This window comes from Perca flavescens, chromosome 8 (genome assembly GCF_004354835.1).
Source record: "Perca flavescens isolate YP-PL-M2 chromosome 8, PFLA_1.0, whole genome shotgun sequence".
Taxonomy (NCBI): domain Eukaryota; kingdom Metazoa; phylum Chordata; class Actinopteri; order Perciformes; family Percidae; genus Perca; species Perca flavescens.
In genome coordinates, this window is record NC_041338.1 from 7,915,456 (window position 1) to 7,938,797 (window position 23,342).

General features: G+C 39.1%; 3 protein-coding genes across 5 annotated transcripts in view; 1 reads left to right on the forward strand and 2 right to left on the reverse strand.

Moving 5' to 3' along the window:
• Positions 1-224: 224 nt before the first annotated feature.
• On the reverse strand, positions 225-8,855 carry nutf2 (nuclear transport factor 2). Of its 2 annotated transcripts, none has more exons than XM_028586311.1 (5): positions 8,748-8,855; positions 7,358-7,479; positions 2,609-2,680; positions 2,060-2,158; positions 225-1,194 (listed from the first exon to the last, which is right to left on the reverse strand). In XM_028586311.1, exons 2-5 carry the CDS (start codon positions 7,454-7,456, stop codon positions 1,081-1,083), a joined length of 384 nt encoding a protein of 127 aa, XP_028442112.1. In that variant the 5' UTR covers positions 7,457-7,479; positions 8,748-8,855; the 3' UTR covers positions 225-1,080. The 2 variants fall into 2 exon arrangements, with proteins under 2 accessions (XP_028442112.1, XP_028442114.1); XM_028586313.1 differs by lacking the exon at positions 8,748-8,855 and adding an exon at positions 8,491-8,570.
• A 4,031-nt stretch (positions 8,856-12,886) lies between these two features.
• On the reverse strand, positions 12,887-23,325 carry tsnaxip1 (translin-associated factor X interacting protein 1). 2 transcript variants are annotated; one of them, XM_028584690.1, is made up of 11 exons: positions 22,737-23,325; positions 21,689-21,794; positions 21,107-21,247; positions 20,908-21,001; positions 19,313-19,509; positions 17,596-17,737; positions 15,898-16,061; positions 15,656-15,769; positions 14,924-15,033; positions 14,549-14,672; positions 12,887-13,296 (listed from the first exon to the last, which is right to left on the reverse strand). In XM_028584690.1, the coding sequence occupies exons 3-11, from the start codon at positions 21,185-21,187 to the stop codon at positions 13,252-13,254; spliced, it is 1,071 nt and encodes a 356-aa protein (XP_028440491.1). In that variant the 5' UTR covers positions 21,188-21,247; positions 21,689-21,794; positions 22,737-23,325; the 3' UTR covers positions 12,887-13,251. The 2 variants fall into 2 exon arrangements, with proteins under 2 accessions (XP_028440491.1, XP_028440490.1); XM_028584689.1 differs by lacking the exon at positions 22,737-23,325 and adding an exon at positions 21,959-22,196.
• ranbp10 (RAN binding protein 10) overlaps positions 22,786-23,342 on the forward strand; it is a 49,545-nt gene continuing 48,988 nt past the window's right edge. The window contains exon 1 of the mRNA XM_028584687.1: positions 22,786-23,208. Coding sequence (XP_028440488.1) covers positions 23,010-23,208 — 199 coding nt within the window. The 5' untranslated portion in view covers positions 22,786-23,009. The remainder of the gene's footprint in view (positions 23,209-23,342) is intronic.

Below are 23,342 nucleotides of genomic sequence, written 5' to 3' on the forward strand. Positions count from 1 at the left end.
TTTTACAATTCTCAATCAACTGGATCACAATACACATTAACTAGGTATTGTCCGGTTTTCCAGCTGATCCTCAATAGTAAGGTCACTGAAAGTAATACATTTGCAAAAAGCTAAAATAATATGCACTTAAAGACAACACTTGTAATAAGATTTACTGTGGAGTGATAAAGGATAGGAAAAACAGTTAGCCATAGAGAATGATATGGAGAGATGAGTCCACACCATTAAGAAAAAAAGTCCAGGTTTTATTGTTGATCGTGGCTGCAGTCCATGTTTAACTGCCAGATGTGTGTTTGTGAGAGAGAGAGAGAGAGAGAGAGAGAGAGAGAGAGAGAGAGAGAGAGAGAGAGAGAGAGAGAGAGAGAGAGAGAGAGAGAGAGAGAGAGAGAGAGAGAGAGCGCAGGGGCCAATCACACATTATGGTCAAACTTTATGTCCATGATTCTTTGGTTTGCAAGAGCAAAACCTGGCATGAGAAAGAAACATGACAAAGTTAACAATTGTGTAAAGGAAGATAAAACTCAGTTAAACACTTAGGTAACACACAAGTGGCATCTAAAAACAACTTATAACACAAGAAGTCAGAACTGATAAAGCCAACTCTGAACATGGATCTACAAACCAGTCAACAACAGTGCTAAGAACTGAGTTAACAACAGTGGAGTAAAATGGGTTAGAATTAAGTAAAGAAGGGGGGGGGAGCAGAGCATGAGTTAATGGCGTCGGTCTTTCTGGTGGCTTGAGTGTAGATATTGTAATGGGAGACTCCCAGCATCATGCAGATCAGCGGAGTGGCAGACAGGGGCATCCGATTGGTCGGCCGGCTCTCAGCAAAGAAACGCGTCGCAGTTCTACTGGCTGGGGTGGTCTGAAAACCCACCTGGATGAGGTTCAGTGATTGACATCTAGAAATCCGGTGTTTGCTTGTTTGTCAAGCAGACGTAAATGAGACAGCAGGAGGGAGGGATGAGTTCTCTCGCTCTTCTCTCCATCCTCAACTCCTATTTCCACTCCCTCCAAACTTCATCACATGGTGCCCTTCACTATGGCCGCCCCTGTGCACCAGAGTGGGGACGGGGGTTAGCCAAAGTTATGAATGGCCAGCCTGAACATGTCATTGGTGCACACCCATGCATCATTAATGTTCTTCAGGATGAAACTCTGATGGAAACCCATGATGGGGTCGTCGTCTGCCTGCAAACACACACACAAGAAAATTATAATTGGCAGGGGTTCGGGACAAAGTCAGCATTACAGTAATTTAATTTATCAGTTGTACACATCAAAGTCAGTATACTAGTTGTGGGGAGTACCATTCAGTGAAAACAGTCATGGAATTCCTTCTGTGCCAAGTCAGAGAAAATAACGCCAATAACGTCACCCAGGACTGGAGTTGGAGTCTACCATCTCAAAATTGAAAGCCCACCTTTAAGGTTGGGTAGTGGTTTTTGAAGATAAGAGAGATATGAGAAAAGAAAAAGACATACTTTATTGATCCCACAGGGGGGGGGTTACATTTTAAGGTGCCTTGTGAGTTTTCTTGTAAACAAAGCGTCTGATTTCAGTGTTTCCCACCCACCCAAACACATTGTGTGCATCCTTGAGGACATACATGTTAATGCATTTCCTTCCTTCCTATTTGCAAAGGGGATAAAAAAAAACAATGCAACTGCAATGGTTGCAAATTGGGTATAAGAAAAAAAAAATAGTCTGATTCAGGTTTTCCCTGTAAAGGTACAGCAGGAAAAGATGCTCAAGTGAGGCCAAACACCAGAGCAGAAGTGCAAGTCACCCCTGAGCATATGCTGAAGATGTTGGCTGAAGCCACCAATTTTATTTTATCTATCAAAGTCGGTTTACAGGTCTTAGGGAGTACTACTCCATATTATGTGGAAAATGAAAAGAGTGAGTACTCTTAAAAAGCAACCTACATAGTTTGATAGTATGCTAATAGAAATGTTTTAAAAACATAAGGTGCAGACATGAAACAAACCTACTTTAGAATTCAATGTGAGATTATTTGGCTGTAAAATAAGGTGTGAATGATAGTGCTACTTACTTTTAGCTGCCCTACAACCATACTCAAGATGCAGCAGTCTGGAGTTGGCTGGTGGTCCTGTGCTGTTATACTATGCGCTATTTTTGTGAAGGGTAGACTCTGGCACACACCGATGGAAGAAAAACACAAAAGAGGAAAATTAATACATATATATATGATAATGTAATAATTAATACTGAAAGAATTTAAGAAATGTAAACATTTACCCAAGGTTCCTCTAACTTATCTTGAACTATTTTCATTAAAACATAAAATAATGATTAAAAAAAATAAGTAGAACATGTAAAGAAATTGTACTATTTACTACCCCAAAAAAGGTTGGGAAGAAATCTGATTACTTGACTGCTGCATGCCTACACAGATTAACAATAAGCAGGTTACTACAGTGCATGTAAAAAGGCTTGCCCAGTAACCTACAGTACAGAATACCCCGGTTCCTTGTGTACATCTAAATGCACTGACTGACATTGTCCGTGTTTCTCACTTGGGCCACCCACCACCTTTTAAATATTACCATACATATATTTAAAAGTTACCAGACAGACTCACAGCGAGTTTCTCAACAATTGCTCTTTTTCCCTGGAACTGCTGTCCTTCCCATGTGAGACATGAAGCATCAATCTGTGTGGAGCAGGACAGAGAGAGATATATTTTTTTTGATGATGAGTTGCAGAGGATGCCATTTACACATGAAAGGTAACACTAATTCATTAATACGTTGTGTATTGTTTCTTAGTTACACTGTAGATAAAAAAAAAAAAAGGTCTGATGTAGATGATTTGATGCATGAAACTGAAATAAAAATACAGAAAATATTATTTGTTGGTGTATGACAACCTACTTACACACAAATAGGGCTCAATCCAAATATTCCAATATTCGTTTGATGGGTAGGTATTCGATTTTGAATTTGGGGATTTGAATATTTTTTAAAACGTGTATGCAGGCTGAAATTTACTGTTGGGTTTTGTCGGTATCAAGCTGCTGGCTAATTTATGCAGCACTATGTCGTCCATCTCAGCTATGGCTGGGCCATATGGCCTAAAAAAAAAAAATAAAAAAATTTGATTTAAGATTTATTTTCACCTGTTGCTGAGTAACATGCATTAACATCCCATGGGCTCCTGAATGTAGTATACCTGTAGCAAGCTCCTTCATAGTAACTAGCGGTAAAAAACGTCAAAGAGGAGCTCCGTGCTACAGAGTGGCGATTGCTAGTTGTTTAAGCCGCTACAGACCTCCGTCACAGCTTGGTCGTGTCAGCGGCATTTAGTAGATGTGGTGAGCTGCAACAGAGTTCCTCAACACTGGCTCTGGTGCTCCGCATGGTGCTCCGTCAGGTCAGCTGTAGTTGGTGGTTCAGTTATCCGAGAATAGGTGACTGTCAGCCGGGGTCATTTCGGCGGCGATTACGTTTAAGTAAGTAATGAAACAACTAGTTAAAAAAAGAACTAATGTTAGTCCCTGTCGCTGCCATGTTGTTTGTGTATCTCTATGGTAAACTCACGGGGGGAGGGCTGAGCCTGTTTGGAACTACGGGAGCCCAGAGTGGAGCGTCGGCAGATGTTAAGGAGAAAACCGATTTTCATTTAAACAAATCAACGTTAACTACACATTTGAGTTAATCGATAAAATCAATTTATCGCCCAGCCCTAATCTCAGCCAAGAACGGAGAAATGTTGAGTTACAAGCGAGCAGTCTGATGTGTGTAGACGTCAGTAATGGTTATACTGTATAGTAGCCTGGTGTTTTCAGGCGATCTGATAAAAGGTAAAGATAGTTTGACTGTTCATAACACTAATGCTTTAGTGAGGCACTGGCTGGCTGAGCATTCATTCACAAACACTGCGTCGGTTGTCACTTGTCAGACAGTCTGGCAAAAACGCAGATCTTTCCATTCACCCAGAGCTGGAAAATCATGTAACCGGAGATCACACTTGTCAGTCTTTATCGCGGCATGAGAGTCCCGTTAACGTTACTGTAAACAGCAAACATCACTGTAACAAAAAAAAGTTTAAAACCCTGAAGGTAAAAAACGAAACACAAGCACTGAACTGCCAAGGAGTTTGTGTAACAATAGGTGACTGCAACAACAAAGCAAAGTCGCTTCAACTCTTCTTTTTCTCTGCTGTCTTCACGTGCGTTCGGAAATTTGTGACACCACCCCCTCCCCCGCTGCTGCTGACTAAGCTTAGAATATCGGCTGTTGATAAGTACCGAAGCTTCAAAGCTAAAAAAAAAAAAAATGGTATTCAGTACAGTAAAGGCTAAATATACTATATTTTTCTATAATGACCTATGCATTACAGTTCGATTGTTTTTAACATGGCTTGTAAGTAAGTAAACTTTATTTATATAGCACCTATCACATATAGAATCACAAAGTGCTTTACATGCGGCAAGTTTAATAATTTAAAAACATCATACAAAACATAAAAACATGATATGAATAGTAGTGTCTTCAACTGTTTTTTAAAAGAAACAATCGAATCGGCCACACGCAGCAACAGAGGCAGGGCATTCCACAATTTGGGAGCAACTGCCTGAAAGGAGTGGTCTCCCCGAGTTTTAAGGCGGGTTTTAGGGAACATCAGGAGATTTTGACCTGAGGAACGAAGAGTGCGGAAAGAAGAGTAAGGGGTCAACATGTCTGACCATCCAACCAGTTGATTGTGTCCCTGCCCAATCTTACTTAGGCAGTAGGCTTATTTTTTTTTTTTTTTTAAAGATGATTTTTTTTGGGCATGTTAGACCTTTATTATACAGGACAGCCGAAGATGTGAAAGGAGAGAGATAGAGAGGAAATGACATGCAGCAAAGGGCCGCAGGTCGGAGCCGAAAACGCGGCCGCTGCGACAAGGACCTATCTTTAGGGCTACTAACAATTGTTATAATTTTTTTCAGAGACATTTTTCGGCATTTCTGCGTAACTGGATAGTGATAGCTTCGAGAGTGACAGGAAAGGCAGGAGGGGGAGAGGGGGGGAGAGAGAGAGAGAGAGAGAGAGCAACCTGCAGCAAAGGGACCAGGGTGTAATTGAATCAGGTCCGCGGCGCTAAGGACTTAGCTGCGATGCATGGTGTGTGCGCTCTACCAGGTCAGCTACCGGGGGCGCCCCCCTAACAATTACTTTCATGAACATTTAATTTGATGATTAAATGTTCTGAACAACTAATTTAAAATTAATTTGATGATTGATTGTTCTGTCTATAAAATGTTAGTAAATAATGAGAAATGCCCATTACAATTTCCCAAAGCCAAAGTTTGCTTGTTTGGTCCAAACAAAAAAAATTAGATCATCAACCTTTTTGGAATTTAACTGAAAAGATGAAAGGCCACTCTGTAATTACAAAACAATTATTTCAGCTGTAAAAATAATTCCAAACCTATTTATCCTATGTACTTAGAACATTGTTATTTTATTAGAATGTTACACTCTAAGAAATTTAACAAAAATAAAAATCCTACAACCTATTAAATTGAATAATTATTCATTTCTTACTCACTGTAACTTTTATTCTTGTATTTGTAGATTATATTTTAGCCTGTTTTATTTTCATCATGACCGTTTTGAATTGCTGTTTAATGTTTCATGTAAAGCACTTTGTTGCTGAAAGGTGCTGTAGAAATAAAGTTGCCTTGCCTTCATACCTCAGCCTGTCAGTCAGTCATCAGGGCATAGAAACCACTGTGCCTGTTGTTTGTCTCAGAGGAAGTGTAACGTCAATAGCACCGCGACCGCTTTCGGCTCGCCATTAATATATCGCAGCAAACGCTGTCCTGTCTGCATGAAGTTTTTAAAAACTGTAACCACACTTGCAACCGCTTTCTCAGCATCGCCGTGACTGCAGAGCCGACGTAATTTGCATCATCTGCAGCTCTGCGTGTGTGCGAGTGTGTGTGTTTGGGTCAACTTTCGGAGAGGACATATAAGCTTGCGCTTACGCGCTCAGGTACCGACATTTCGACAATAACGTAAAAAAAAAAAGGGGGCACATTTACTGGTCGAACATGTGCGACTGGATATAAAATTCAGTCGCACACTCTCAAATTTTGGGTTGCAAAGTGTTAAGTTAAAAAAAAGAACAAGGATGTTCTTTCTTAAGAAGTTGTGCCTTTTCGAAAAAGTTACAAACGGCCCTGCTAGCTGGTGTTTCTAAAAGTTGGAGGAGCTGTTGGACAATATGCACCAGTCATAGTGAGATGCACAGCATGTTTGCCAAGGATTAATTGCGATAAAGAGATCCATTTGTAGCCTTATGTCCCATAGGGGATGAAGAAGAGAACCAAAGTAACATTAAGTGGTAACATCAGTATCATGTCTGTACACTTTTGAGTTTTGACACCATCACGTTGTCATTCGCGCACTTGCTGTAAATGCAATTGTCGGCTGCTGTCTCGTTAGATTAGTTAACTGTAACTTACCATTAAACAGGCTAAATTAACTGGTTAACAATACGTCAAACAGTAAAGTCGCCAGAAAGCTTACCGACATGGTTATAACTCCCCGTTGCAGCTGCTGTGAGGTCAGAGGCTGGCAGTTCAGGGTCTCTCTGCTCCAAGTCGTTTGTTTACTTGATGTAACGTTAAAATCGCAGCAGTATCTCACCATGGGACGCTGTTGCCATTGTACATCACTCTGACAGTTAATACTCTCGGTGACCTGCGTCTGAATTCTCGTGTCTAGCGATGTGCTGTGTGCGCGTGTGTACAAGTGCGGTTATGTTGTCATAGAACTGTGCGTGCTACACAAAGTTTCTGTGTTTGGTTTCTCATTTTTATCGCAGTTCATTGTAACGTAGGTTTTTTTCTTTCAACTATCGTCACAAAATTAATTTTATAATAATTTTTTCTGGCACCGGGCCGACAGGAGGTCCTTGAGCTTGAGCCCTGTTGCATTGCACACACAGCAATTTTGAGTGACATTATTTTGTCTCATTTAATCCATAAATCAAGTAGTTTACTTGTGTGTATTTAATATATGATTCAAATAGTTAATTAACTTGGGTTGTGCTGTGGAAACTATGTAAATTAAAACAAAATAATAATCATAGATTGTTCATCTGGTAAATTGTTAATGATGTATCCATTATTTATCAAGTGAGACTACATTAAAACGGTCCCCACTCCTATTTAAGCAGGTTCCGTCATCAATTACATATGCACATGTAGAAAGTACCAAAGATGTTGTTAGATTTGTGTTGAATTCATTAAAAAAAAATAAGGTTATTTCATAAGTACAGCCCAACCCTGTGTTAAGACATTTCGTAACTGAACGAATGGTTCTGTCACACTCACATATATGGATCCAAGTTGTGATCTGTCGGAGTCGAACATCTGGTAGTAGTGCTGCACAAAGCTGGATCCTATCTGCTCCCACAGAGGCTGGTCCACCATCCTGAATCACCCTGCAACACACACTGCGAAGATAGAGAGAGAAGGAGAGCCAGTCAGAAAGACAGCAGAAAAAAAAAGGGGGGCGGCAACAAAACAGCAGGCTCCTTATTCATTAGGCCACTATAAGTTGGCTGGCTAAGAGAGTATGAAAAAATGCTTGTCATATGCTAAACACCTTTGGGAGTTCTTATTTTGTCCACCTCATTTATGTCAGTAAAGTTTCACTTAATATTAGAAATACTTCTCTAAACCATTTTAAAAAAGAAAAGAAAAAAAAAACATAAAAATAGTAAAAGTACAATTCATTATAATTTAAGCGAATTGAGTATAGGTATTCACATGTAGCAATATCGAGCCTAAATCCATTGTATATACCTTAACGCTGTAAAGCCCAAAAATGTCAAAAAGGCAAATATATAGCTACACTATAAACAAAACTGTATTTACTGACTTCTGTAACAAAAATCCTTACTTCCTTAATGCTGACAATTTAAAAAAACAACAACAACCAAACACGGCCAGACTCAAAGTGTATGAGTAACGTTACCATCACACTGTTCGTAACATTAAAACTACTTTAGCCAGCCGAGTTTTGCTAAACACGCCGCTTGGGTGACACTGACAGCACAAGTCATGTGCTTCCACATATTAACCATAGACTGTAGCTAGCCAGCTAGTTACTGGAACAATCTGAGAGTTCTGAAAATTAGCGATGAAGTTGAAACAACATATCATGCGTACCGACGGGACATATAGCTATAGTTCTAGGCCCGCTTGGTAACGTTAAAAATTGAAAAGCTCTTGTAACGTTATGGCTAGCTAGCTAGTTAACGTAACGTTAAGCTAACTAACGTTAGCTGCTACTAGCTAGCTTGTGAGCGGTCTTGTTTGCTAACGTTTTAGCCTGTGCTGGGAGTTCATACACATAACGTTAGCATGCCTCCCGTTGGCAAATGTTAGACGTCAGGTAAATTATATTTCCAGGCGTTAGCTAACTGGCTGGCGTTGGCCTTTTCACCAGTTGCTAAAAATACCCCGTCTTCTCCAAGTGTTGATGCCTCCTCCGGGCCGCGCGCACAGCTGTGGAACCCCGAAACAGCTAACGTTACCCTACACAGGAGTGCCCAACGTTAACGTTAGCCCTAAACCGGTTAGGAGCAGCCAATTGAACTACTTATACTACCTTATACTTGTTCAAATTTCAGACTAAACTAGCGCTTATTCTTTTCGTACATGTTTCCATTCACTATTCCATAAGATTGTTTCCTAAAAATTAGTAATAATAACTTACCTCTAACCAACGCCTAGGCCGAGGCCGGCTTCACGGTCTCACAGTGCAGTAGTGTCTGCTGCCCGACGAGGGCACGCACTCAAAGACGTAACCGGCCCGGTGGTTTGTGGGGATTGTAGTCATTAAGTACAATAAATGTTTATATATGTTGTGTTTGTAGGGCTTAAACGACATCTTAAAGTTACCCATTAGTTAATTATACGTTTACTAGTTATTGTAGATGCACATCATTAAAAACCCTCAAATGACTACATTTAAAGATGCATCACATACAATAAACTTAGAACTATGTATTAGAGGGGTAGAGAGGTATGGCTACTGTGTGGTTCATTAGTAATCTTCTGAAAGTGACAATTTTCTTTGCTGTGTTGGCAGTGCACCCAGTAGGCCTACATTGCATTTGAAAGGACATGGCTATAAGAACATGTAGCCCTATGTTCCCCAATTTAAGGGGAAGAAACAAAGTGCATTGAATGACTAGCAGCTTATGCGTTTCTTGGCCAGGTGTGTTTTCAAACATTGTTACTTCTTACACAAAATTTCTAAAGTTGATTCAGTGTGATATTTCAGTCTGGAATTGCTTCAACACGGGGACCAAATTGGTGGTGGAAAGTAATTTGCTCAGGGACTATATTTAAAGGTACAGTGTGTAGTGTTTGAAGTATTTTATTAGCTAAAATCAATGTCTTCATTCATACATATGTCCTCATTGGTGTAAAATTACCTCTCCCAATGATCTGACTTATCCTCGTAAGCGAAGAATTTCTTATCTGTATTTACATTGGAAGGGCAAGTCCAAGGAGGCTTCCATGTTGTTCCGCCATTTTGAAAAACTATAATCGCTGAGAGGGACGTTAAGCACTAGCCTACCTGTCTAGCTAATCCACAACGCGTTTTCGTTCAGAGCCAGCGTCACATGACTGAAACCAGCTGAAAAGGAGATCAGTGAGAGGTGCTTGTCACTGCCCCGGCAAATTTTAAAGCCTGCACTTTAGTTCATAATGGAGGATCATATTCACAGGAGAAGGAATCCTCGTCGCCAAAAAAGCAAAAATTGGAAGACATGTCATAGCTTCTTGGTACATAATGGAACAATTTCACCGCTAGATGGGAGAAATTCCTATCAACTTTATGTAAGTTTATACTTCATACTTGATACTACATTCACTACATTTATTTCACAAATTAATAGTTTCTTTACAAATACTTATATATCATTCATACAAAGCCCAAATTGCGTATTTTTGTGATGATAAAACCGGAACATGGCACAGATAATTATGTTGTATAGAGTAGAAGAGTGTTGAGGACTGTTGTTTGAATGATATAGAAAATGAGTTCCATTTTGTTTTCTACTGTCCTTTTTATTGTGAACAGCGTGATTTTTTTGTTAAGTAAGATAAAAGCAGAGATTGATTTGGTAAATATGGATGATGCTCAAAGACTGAGATGGCTGTGCATGTCAAACATATACTGTAAATTAATTAGCCAGTATAATCTTGAGAAAGCCTGGGAGAAGAGGAAAAAAGCTCTTTACCGAGATTATCTGTAGATGAGGATTTGTTTGTATATATTCTGTGTGTGTGTATATGTATGTATACAGTATGTGTGTGTGTATATATATATATATATATATATATATATATATATATATATATATACAGTACAGGCCAAAAGTTTGGACACACCTTCTCATTCAATGCATTTCCTTTATTTTCATGACTATTTACATTGTAGATTCTCACTGAAGGCATCAAAACTATGAATGAACACATAAGGAATTATGTACTTAACAAAAAAGTGTGAAATAACTGAAAACATGTTTTATATTTTAGATTATTCAAAGTAGCCACCCTTTGCTTTTTTTGATAACTCTGCAAACCCTTGGTGTTCTCTCAATGAGCTTCATGAGGTAGTCACCTGAAATGGTTTTCACTTCACAGGTGTGCTTTGTCAGGGTTCATTAGTGGAATTTTGTCCTTTATTAATAAAAAAGCAAACAATTATGGGAAAGAGACTTCAGATACGGTATTAGGGGACCACTAAAGCCTATATAAAAGCATCCAAAGAGCACCATGTAGTGGGACCTTTAAACAAATATATTAAATAAATAAAGTAAGGAACTATACAGCTGTATTATTTTACCAATCCGGCATTAATTTAAATCCAGTGACATATGAGACTTCAGTCGCTCTGTTTTGAGCAAACATCACTATTAAGTAGTGGTCGTAAATCATCCCATGTCGAATCATGACGAGAGATGAGGAGTTTTGTTTTGAAACTAAATTTTGAACTGAGCCATGTTGGTTTTTGAAAAAGCGGACTTTTCAGGATGAAACGGATCACAGGAAGAAACTAAACTCTTTGATATCAAAATACACATCAATATTTGTACAATACAAAGACATAAAACGTTTGTTTAAAGAAGCCCTGGGTTTGGATTCAATGTAAGTATTGCTAAAATATTTTCATATTTTTGATTGGTTTTCAGATAATATTTTTTTTGTTATGTCTAAGTCAGATGTATGGACAGGTTTTGTCAGAATGTTTTGCGCACAACCTTTTAAAATCTAAACTCATTTTCAGCCATTTTTACAAAAGTAGTGAGGTATATAGTTTGCAAAACGTACACCAGAGTCAAGTCTGTCACTTAAAAAATTATGTCGATGATCAAACTCCAGCATTTAAAGATCCTCTGCATGTATTTTACATTGTGGCCGTGTAGAAAATGCTCAGTAAATTTGACTAGATTCTGGCAAATTGACAGGGCCACATTTTGGGTAAAAAGGACTGGAGGACATTTTCAAAACATGACTAAAATGAACAGGAAAACCGTCATTTACAGATTACTGTCCATGACTAAAAGCAGCTTATCTGGGGTGGCCACTTTATCATTAACAGCACATTCATTAATCTCTTTCTCCAGACCATGTACTTCAAGGGCTTTTAAGGCTGGCTTGGTTCCTCACTTTCTTTATGCAGATGTAGTCATACTGTACATACCATCTGCACTGCTATCTGCCATCAAGCTGTAAGAACACAACACAACTATGCTTCACACACACTAGAATGAATCCTGTGTCCTTTTAGGGTTTCACAGGCTGTGGTGAAAGAATGTAACCATGTAAAGAGGAATAAACAATATGTAAATTATATTAGCTCTATAGATATCTTAATCCAAATACTATCTTTGTATACAATTTTCTGTTTCCATTCATGTATTTATGTTAATGAATCAGCAGTTAGTAGATTTGTTTGAGACTTAGGCCTCCTGTGACTTGTCAGTCTGGATCAACGGAAGTACATTTCCAGGATAATTGCCTGACACCCGGCGCGCTTAGCCTCCGCTCTCTGTGTGTTGCCATTCTCAAAATCTGTTCGCTTCGGGAAACGACAAACTTCAAGCTAGCAAGCTACATGCTAAAAATTACACGTTTTGAAGAACATTTGGATCGTGCAACAAAGGAGGCCTGCTTGGTTCTTTCGGGGAATGATTGTAAAGATTTACGTTTATTAATGTCTACGGTATTCACTCTAACTGGGACGTTTTGGGACCAATTGGTGGGGGATTGCTATGGACGAAGTACACACGGCAATACACTGGTAAGTGCAAATGATGTTTAGCCAGACCTTACGCCACAACGCGTAAGGTCTGGCAATGCAAGACTACTTTAACCCTATTTTACCACAGTGCCCAACCAAACAGTGCTTCTACCACAATATCCAGTTCAGTTGACTTGAAACGAGGCTCTGGGTAGGGTGGGTTTCAGCGTTGTTTCAACAAGAAAAAGACAGTTTGCTTGTTTTTGTTAACTGAGACTTGCATTGAAGTTTGCAACAGGTTAAAAGGTATTCAAGGCAGGACAGACACACACACACACACACACACACACACACACACACACACACACACACACACACACACACACACACACACACACACACACACACACACACACACACACACACACAGGGATTGAATTTATAGCTATAAGTAACTGGTAAAAAAAAATAAAACTCCTAATTTAATGAAAAATGACAAATTTATTGGAAATTAACGAGCATTTTTTAGTAAGTTTTAATAAATAGCTTAAGACTGCAAGAACCATACTAACAAAAAGCCATCTGAATGACCATTATACATTTATAGTGATTTATTTATGTTTTGATCATTTTTATTTGGCAGGATATTGACCCATTCTACAAGACACACCTGTTTAAAATAACATCACAGGGTCAGGTCACTCAAATCACCAAAAAATATCCCAACTGATTCCATATCCAGATTTTGAGAATATTAATGTACATGTACAGTACGTTATTTAAATATCAGGAACTGTTAAAAATGTATTGTGGGGCAATCGATAATCTGTGATTCAAGAATAAAGGTTCCATTATATACCTTTTTTTATCTTACATGCCCTTCTTAATTGACAATCAATAAAATTAACAACATTATACAGTTGCTGGCATGAAATGGATTTGATGCAGCATTTTCTTCTGATTATTCAAGAGCTGGAGGTAAGGCTGCCACACCAGCTTCTGCTAGCTGTTGGAGCATGTCAAGAGAGCAAAATCTTAGAAAGTAAGCAGACAACTATTCTAACTCTATTCCAAAAGTACATTTGCTGCTCGTGAGTATAGGAACCCATGCTAAAGTTGACTAAAAAGAGGAATAAAAAAATCATCTTTTGGATCTTTGGATCCTGATAAAGTTCCCTTGGCATTTGGAATTAAAATAGACTCACATTATCACATACCCTTCACCATACCTAGAGATTGGCATGGTTTGATTTCAGTTAGCCTAATAGCTTTGATTTGCATTGAGAGATGAATTTATGGAAAGTACCCCATGCCAATCTCTAGGTATGGTGAAGGGTTTGTCAAGGGAACTTTATCAGGATGCATAGTATCCTGGATCCATGAAATAATTGGCCTTTAAAGATAAAAATCTGTCTGCCTCTATGGGAATTTAACATAGGGGTGTCTATACTTATGCCCCCTGTATTTACATTTATTTATTTACGATACATTATTCATTCACAAAGAAAATTGGTGTTCTCAAAGGTTGGATTTTTCCTAATTTTTTCAATTAAGGCATTAAGATCAATTTCCAAAAGATGATTTTTTTTTCCTCTTTATATTCAACTTTAGCAGGGGTTCCTATACTAATGAGCAGCACTGTACAATGCATTTTAGGAAGTATTCAGACCCCTTCACTTTTGTGATGTTGCAGCCCTATGCCACGAGACCTTCTATAGAAGGGAGTGAGCCTTTCCACATCATGTCCAACCAGTTGAATTTGCCACAGGTGGACTCCAATTAACATGTAGAAACGAGTCAAAGATGATTAAGAGAAATGGGAGGCACCTGAGCTCAATTTAAATCATCATAGAAAAGGCCCTTAATGCTTAATATTCAATATTATATTATAGTTCAGTTTTTTCTTTTTAATAAATGAGCAAGAAATCCTAATGTCCCGTTTCTGCTTTGCCATTACGGGGCATTGAGTTTAGATTGATAAGGGGAAACATTCACAAACAATCATAGCATGCTACAACATGACAAAATGTGAAAAAATTGAAGCGGGGTGAATATTTTCTGAATGCACTGTGACTGCATATTTAACATTGCTTCACTAATTCCTGTACATTTTGAAGTGTAATTCAATGGTTTCACCAAATGAGAGCACAACTGTCTTAGAAAAGCTACAGATGCATGTTGTGGATAACATTTTGTGAATTATGCGAACTAAAAAAAAACAAAAAAAAACAAACAGTGAAACCTGTGCTGGTACGTACCAGGCTGTGGAGTCTCTGAGAGGAGATGGTGTCATTGCTGTTGTTTGGTTCGCTTTGAGCCGAGGCCACAAGTTCATCTATTTCCTCATCTGACTTCAGAGGGAACGCTGTCTTCAGAGCCGCCCTACACATACATGCACAAAACACACACTTTTGACAGAGAAAAACAGAGACCGCCATAGAGAACAAAAACTCTTCTGCCCAAGGCTTTATTTCTGTTAAGTTTGTCCTCAGCTGAATTTAGGTCTAAGGATAGAGGGCGTCATACATTGCACAGATAGTAAGGCCTCTGAGGCAAGTTTGTGATTTTAGGCTATATAAATAAAACTTGACTCCAATTGTGTGTGCTCTTCTGTGTGCCTCTTTTTATATCACCTAAACTCCTGGACAGTGAGTGTGCTGCTCTCAGGGGCATCCGAGTCGATCAGGTCTTTTAGGTTGTGAGACTGAATCTGGCTTTTCCCTTGGGACACACTCTCATCCATCTGAAAAACAAAACAGCTTTTAAAGAAACAGTTCAACATTTGGGGAGAAATGTTTCTTCTCCTTTTTGCAAAGAGTTATCCGAGTTATCTGTTAGTTCAATATGAAACTGGAATCAGAAAATGGTTAGCTTAGTTTAGCTTAGCTTAGCATAAGTAATGAAATAGGGGGAAACAGTTAGCCTGGCTCTGTCCAAAGGTTAAAAAATAAATAAAAAAATAAAACACCAACTAGCATCTCTAAAAAATAACCATGTTATGTGTTTGTTTTTATCTGTTAAAAAAACAAATTGTAAAAAAAATGACCTGACCCCTCGTAAATTTTTTTAACTTTAACTTTTAATTGGAATAAAAGTCTCCTTTCTCCTGTTAGCTAGACTCTCTGTCCAATCAGAATTTTCTGTTGCACGACTAAAACAACTTTTTGAACGAGCACATCCAAAACAAGTTCCTTCCCGAGGCTATTTCGCAGCGGCACCGTGGCTCTCTCTGGGTGCTTAGACGATTGTGATTGGTTTAAAGAAATGCCAATAAACGGAATTCTGTGTGGACTAGCAAGACATACTCCACAGCGCTGTGGAGGAAGGTCTGGCAATGTGAGACTAGTCAGGGTATTAACAAGTACCTGCACAGTGATGGGGTCCTGTGTCTTCTTCTGCATGCTGCCACTTTTGTGGAGCTCCAGCAGGGTGTCATACTCCCTCTTCAACTGATCAAAGTCACCCTGCAGCGTCTTCAACTGGACACCATAGAAAATACAAAAACATGACCATGGTGAGGACCGTTAACATTTTAAAACATGCATTCTGTGTACGTGTACACGCAGGTGTGTACTGTGTGTACAGTGTATGTGTCTATATGGGCCACCTGCAGGAGGTTCTGTCTGTGTGTTTGTTCCAGGGTGTCCCAGTTGCGTCTCGGCACGACATCCCAGTACTCTGCCTTCATCCTGTTGAGCTCCACCTGGGCTTTGGTCAGGTCTTCCCGACACACCTTCAGAGCCAGCTGCAGCCCCACAGGGTCTTTAGCCTCTTTACAATGAAAACAGATTTCAGAAAACATAATACTTAAATTTAGATATTTATAGTTTAGGTTTTTTTTTCCTTTTTTATAAATTCCTAACATGAGAGGTATCCGTATTTTTTTGTTGCTTAGCATTATTTGGGAAATATGCTTATGCACTTTTTTTTACTCAAATCTCAGTAAGAATTAATTTAAGTCTCTGAAAATATTATTTGTTGCCACATACAGTTTGTTCCCATAGAGTTTTCTTCATTAACCTTTATCCCAGATTTGCTCTAAAAAAATGCTGGCTTAGGTGGACCCCGCAGGCACAGTGTCAACCCAACAAACTTGATCTTTTCTTGTAGAAATTCATTCAAATTCTCCAAAGCATAGCGCCATAATATTTCAGGTCTTCCTTAAAGACAGGACTGGCTTTATTATAACTGATTCTTTGAGGTACCTAAAAGTGTTTTCATATTCCTTTTTGATGCCAGAAAGAAGGGGTTGGTAGAGAGGTATTGGTACTTTTTTTTTTTTTTTTTTTGCTTAGATTTATAAGGGAAATATGCTTTTGCAATTTGCCTTCTTGCTGAATTTTCAGTAGAAAAGTGCATCAGCATGTTCCCCAAAATGTTAAACTATTCCTTTACAGACTTTGCAAGAGCCTTAACTATACGCTGTAAGTCAGTGGGCAAAGTTTTCAAGGAATACAGTATAATAAACATACACTACTGGTCAAAAGTTTGGGGTCACTTAGAAATTTCATTACAGATAGAATACCAGCTGATCAGTTGCATTGTTTTTTTTAACCAGGGCAGCAGTTTTCAGATTATATTACATATAATATGTGCTTACATAATTGCAAAAGGGTTCTCGACTGTTGTAGAAAGAAGTGGCTGATCTTTAATGCAATATCTACATTGCCCATTATCAGCAACCATTCATCCAGTGTTCCAAAGGCACATCCTGTTTACTAATCTGATATCATTTTAAAAGGCTAACTGAGAAAACAATGGAGAACCCTTTTGCAATTATGTAAGCACATAATGTAATCTGAAAACTGCTGCCCTGGTTAAAAAAACAATGCATCTGATCTCAGCTGGTATTCTGTCTGTAATGGAGTGGAATGGAAATTTCTAAGTGACCGCAAACTTTTGACCAGTAGCGTATGTACGGTTTCAAGCTGGGCTGCAGATAATTTATTTTCATTATCGATTAATGTGTCCGTTATTTTATTGTTTAATCAATTAATCATTTGGTCTGTACAATGTCATAAAATGGTAAAACATGCCCATCACATCCCAAAGCCCAAGGTGAAGTCTTCAAATCTCTTGTTTTGTGCAACCAACAGTCCAAAACCTAAACATTTTCAGTTTACGATCGTAGAAGACTAATGAAACCAGGAAATATTCACATTTGAAAAGCTGGAACCAGAGAATTTGTTTAAGAACAAAACGACTCAAAATGATGACTTGATTATCAAAATTGTTTCCCGATTCATTTTCAGCTGATTGACTGATCCACTAATTGAATAATGGACGATTAGTTGCAGCTCTCTACCAATGTTGTCATCTGCAGGATGCTCCTCCTTCACAGAGCCTCTTGTCAGGTCATCGAGCTGCCAGATCAGCAGCTTGCGGGCATCCCGCTCCTCCCTGTACTGCAGATACTGCTGGGAGAGTTGAGACTGCAGGCGCTCCACCTGGAAAGGCATAGAAGATAGTGGGGTGGGTGAGACAAGATTAGGGTTGGGTAGCGATACCAATAACGTGACTTTGATACCGGTTCCTAAACGATACTTTTATCGATACCAATTTTATATAATAAAAAGAAATTACAACATAACGGCACAAATGTATTTATTTTTCAGCTCCTGCTACGTGAGCCCCGTCTCTGTGCGTAATTTATACCTTGTTTACACGTACAGGGTTATTTTGAAAAACGGAGACATTTCCCTTCGTTTGTCACAATGTGAACCAAACAAACTTGATCTTTTCATGTAGAAATGTATTCAAATTCTCCAAAGCATAGCGCCATAATATTTCAGGTCTTCGTCAAAGACAGGATTGCCTTTATTATACTTATAATGTGAGCCCCGTCTCTGTGTGCAATTTATACCTCGTTTACACGTACACGGTTATTTTGAAAAACGGAGACATTTCCCAAGTGATTCGTTGCTGTGGTTGCTATTTTCGAGATTCTGATTGGCTAACGTGGGATTGAGCTTCTCGTTACACTGTCACCTCAACCCGGTCTCACGCCAGGTCGTGAAATAGTCACGTTATTTTGATTCATTGATTTGTTTACAGGTCACGATTTTGACGTTTATTTCGTGTACACGCCACGAATTTTGAACGTGTACAGGTCACGATTTTCGAACCTGCTCTGGGGGACGCAACTACAGGGAAACGAGGTGCCACATGCCGGCCACAACAACAGGACGGACCGCCACATGTGGGACGTCCTGTGTTGTTTGACCCATCCACCCCCCCGACCAACCTCCCTGAGTGGACTTTCGTCTTATCAATACTACTCGCTACCGTCATCGTTCTGTGATCACAAAATATGCTTCCCATTGAAATACACAAAAAAAACGACATTATCGTGTCCTGTCCACGACTCAATAGATTCAATAACGTGACCACATCACAAACTGCCATGAGACCGGGCTGGCCACCTACAGGTTTGGCATGCTCTTGACGGCATATACTGTATACACGGGTACATGTAAACAAACACTTTTCTGAAAACTGACAGCTGTGCACGATGTTATTTAAAAAAAAAAAGGAGAGGTTGAAATGTCCGTTTATGAAAATAGCCGGCCTCGTGTAAACGTAGCATTAGAGTTTTTCCTGCGTGTCTCTGCGACGTGTAACATTAGACTGCCAATCACAGACATTATTAGATCTTGGTAGAAGCATGCTGCATGCTTATTGGCTCACTGACGCTGATGAGATTTATTCCCTAGGTATTGAATAACAAGGCATTTTTTGATACTCGATACTTTAGAGGCAATTCGGTCGGTGCCTAAAAAGTGTTGCCGTCGGTACCCAGCCCTAGACAAGATAGTGACAATCTACCATTGACGTTACTATCTGAACTAAAGGGATCTCCACCTGTGACCCTGAATAACTTTTTCATACACATGTTAGAGATCAGGAAAGCACATGAAATGCATATTTAAGATAATATTTAGGAGAGTTGTATTCCTTAAAATGCCACATGAATGAATAAATAAATTGTGGTTAGAACACCCTTTTACAAGTATGTCATGTACCACCGCCTCCATGGCCTTTTCTTTCTCCCTCATGGCCTCAATATGCCTCTGCAGTTGCTGCTTCTCCCTTTTCAAGGCTCCAATCTCAGCCTGCTCCTCTGCCCAGCGAGCTTGAATCTTCCTGTCACATTCCTCCGTCACAATCCTCAGATGGGATCGCAGTGGTTCCAGTTCTCGGATTTGAGCCTGCAGATATGCTGAACAGATGTAAAATGCAATAAAATGATCTATCATTCATGGAACTATTATGGGCTGAAACAAGTATTTGGTCAAATGAAACATAAATGATTTGAGCAATTTGAAGACATCAATCACTTCAGGATCTGAGAAGTTGTGATGAGCATTTTAAACATGTTAGAGACTATATGACTAATGGATACACTGGAAAAAAATGGATAGATTAATGACAATGGCAATTTTATTTATGAAGCAGATTTCAATACACGTAAACTCAAAGTGCTTTACGTTAAAAGACAAAATATAAAAGATATAAGCATAAACATTAGAAAAAAGGCATAGACAACAAGCATCCAACAAGTTCAAGCATCCACACAGCAAGACAACCTACAACAAATTAAAGCAAACAGAAAACAAACAAGTATGACCATAGATATTTACACACACACACACACACACACACACACACACACACACACACACACACACACACACACACACACACACACACACACACACACACACACACACACACAACACACACACACTCATTCAGCATTTTTATTGGAAGTAACCTGTCCGATTAAAAACAACTGTTTACTGTTTCTACAATATGTCCTGCATGTGCACTTAACTAACATGTTATGCTTTAGTAATTTTGTTACTTTGCAGCACCATAGGTTATGATTTTTATATATATATATATATATATATATATATATATATATATATATATATATATACACAGTATATACTGTATATTAAATAGAGAAAAAAAATTTAAAACTAAATATTTTCTATTATTAAAATAACAAATAAGAAGACTTTGGCTGAGTAATACTCCCTCTGATTTATTTACCGTTTTATGTTTATTTTAACTGTTATTGTTTTATTATGACTCAATTTCTTAAATGCAGCTCAGACAGCGAGGTGGCTGGCTGTAACTTGACTGTATCAGCGCAACTTAGATAGTACCAAAATACATTAACTGTTTACAATTTCATATAAAAAAAATCAGAGACTTCATTTAAGTCTCTGAAAATATTATTTGTTGCCACTTACTATTTGTTCCCATAGCATTTTCTTCATTAACCTTTTAACCCAGATTTGCTCTAAAAAATGCTGGTTTAGGTGGACCCCGCATGTACAATGTGAACCAAACAAACTTGATCTTTTCTTGTAGAAATTCATTCAAATTCTCCAAAGCATAGCGCCATAATATTTCAGGTCTTCGTCAAAGACAGGATTGCCTTTATTATACTTATAACCTATTTTTTTGTTTTTTTCCTACTTTATCAAAGGCTGTTCTTTCTTATTTTACAGCACTTTAAGACAGCATTCAGGAGAGTTTTATAAATAGTGTAATTATTTTTAAATAATGAAAATTATCAGGCTGGCTTACTCATAGAGGTACTGACCTAAAGTGTTTTCATATTCCTTTTTGATGCCAGAAAGAAGGGGTTGGTAGGTTTTGAACTCTTTGAGGAAACAACCAAAGACATCACGGTAGACCTGTAGCCAAAGCAGATTAAGATATGTGAGTACTTTCTCAGACAAGAAAACGTTTGTATGGTATGGCAAAAAAACAACAACAACAACAAAACAAAAACATAGCACCTGTAGTTTCAGTTCCTGAAATTTTGGCTCATGGGAGCTGATTGTATGCAGCTCCTTGTTCACATAGCTCTCCAAGTGCATCAGAAGTTGAGGCTTTCTCCCCGGGCCTGCATAAATGTAACTGCTACCTGTCCAGCACAACTATAGGGTTTATCACACACACACACACACACACACACACACACACACACACACACACACACACACACACACACACACTAGTTTGTGGCACTATCTTTGTGGGGACCCATCATTGACATAATGCATTCCCTAGCCCCTTAACCTAACCTTAACCATCACAACTAAATGCCTAACCTTAACCATTACCCTCACCCTAACCTTAGCCTAATTCTAACCCTAATCCTATAACCAAGTCTTAACCCTCAAACAGCCCTTTAAACTTGTGGGGTCCAGCATTTTGGCCCCACAAAGGTGTCGGGACCCACAAGTATATTGAACTCCCGGTTTTTGGACCCCACGAATTGGCTAGTTAAACAAGCCCGCACGCACGCACGCACGCACGCACGCACACACGCACACACTGTTCACTTAATGAAACCTCTAGTTACCTGGTTTGCTTACCTTTCTTGCTGCAGGTTGGACAGAAACAGCACCAGCACTTTCTCCTTCTTGCCCTTCCTCTGATGTCTGGACAGTGTCATTTTGTAGTCTATGCTCATATGTAAGTCTAAAATAAAAAAAAATAAAAGAGCAAAGATACATTTAACATTGTAGCTAGCGATATTAACTCTAGTTTTATATAGCAGGTTAGTTAGTAACTTAGCTAGCTAGCTACAACAATCAACTAGCTGCAATATTTGTGCTTTATGAATGTCAATATCAATCACTTGCCTTTGTTTTTGTGACGGAGTTAAAGGTGGGAATTTAATATCTTTATGTGGTGACATCTCTAGCGGCTAGCTACACGAAGGCCAACATGACATAACAACCTCTTGTCCTTTTTTAAACTGCTGAATGTGGTCCGTTTAGCTCAATGTTTGACTTTAGCACACAGATCACAGCATTGTAACATGGTTCCCATGGTAACGAGGAGGAACACGCTGCAAGACCCACATAGGAGACCGAGGCGCGCCTAACTAGTTTTCAAATTGTGTGAACTTTCCTTTTAAATAGAACATATAAAAACTTTCTAACCACGGGAAACGTGTGTGTATAGGGCAGGCCAACGCTGACTAGTTTCCAATAACAAATATGATGAATAAACAAACAAACAAACGGGCAACTACTTTATAAATATCACATACGAAGTGATCGAGCAGAAGATAAAGAACACCATATGCCAAAATCACATAAGTAGAAACTCTGTCTTTAGGAGTAATGTTAGGCACATTTTGAGAAAAATACACTCTGTTTTCGTTCTGTAAATAATGCTGTCAATTAATTTTCATCTAGCTAGCAAATGTATGTGTGGGTTACACGTTCTCCATATGTGGCACACACACACACACACACACACACACACACACACACACACACACACACACACACACACACACACACACACACACACATATGGATACAATTAGAGTTAAGGTGGATACAATTATATAAATGTTCTAAAAAACGGTCTATACATTTACATAGCTGAAAAACTACATTTCCTAGCTACCTTTCTCGATGGACGTCCTAAACCAGGACAACGGTAGTGGAGGTGTGTAGTCATTATTAGGGACCGTATCATAAAAGCGAGCGTGCGGCTGAACTACAGTACCCAAACGGCACTGTTCCAGCCTACAGTACGTTCTGCTGCTTATCCGGGGATGTCACACCGCTGCTATTTTCTCCCCTCAGTCTTTCTCACTCTCAGCCTACAGCTCAAGCGGACTGACACGGGGCTTTGGATAGAAAGAAACGAACAATAAGATACAAAACAGAGGCCAAAATGGCAGAGCTTGGAGCGGGAAGCTTGTCGTTAGGGGATCCTGCTTTTAATTATCAGGAACACGAGCTGAACGAGCGGCTGAAACTGCTGTACCCGGCTGTGAACGAGGAAGAGACCCCTTTACCCCGATCCTGGAGCCCCAAGGATAAATACAGCTACATTGGGCTGTCACAGAACAACCTGCGAGTCCATTACAAAGGTTAGAGAGCTGGCTCAGTCCTGATGACAAGTAACCTTAACGTTAGTCACAACAGCAGAGGGTCTCAGCTCAAATCTGTCACTCTCATACACACACACGCTTAGTATGCGATTATGTTGACTGTGTACTTGTGT

Bases quoted from the DNA above. Each gene is read 5' to 3' on its own strand.
- tsnaxip1 (XM_028584689.1), bottom strand. From the start codon at position 22,014: ATGTCACCACATAAAGATATTAAATTCCCACCTTTAACTCCGTCACAA. The intron at 21,002-21,106 runs GTGCTATGTTTT...CTTTGGCTACAG, and splicing joins TTCAGGAACTGAAACTACAG to GTCTACCGTGATGTCTTTGG. The intron at 16,062-17,595 runs GTAGAGAGCTGC...TTCATTGTAAAG, and splicing joins TCCTGCAGATGACAACATTG to AGGCTAAAGACCCTGTGGGG.
- nutf2 (XM_028586311.1), bottom strand. From the start codon at position 7,456: ATGGTGGACCAGCCTCTGTGGGAGCAGATAGGATCCAGCTTTGTGCAG. The intron at 2,681-7,357 runs GTGAGTGTGACA...TGCTCCACACAG, and splicing joins CACAACTTGGATCCATATAT to ATTGATGCTTCATGTCTCAC. The intron at 1,195-2,059 runs GTAAGTAGCACT...GTGTGTTTGCAG, and splicing joins TGGTTGTAGGGCAGCTAAAA to GCAGACGACGACCCCATCAT.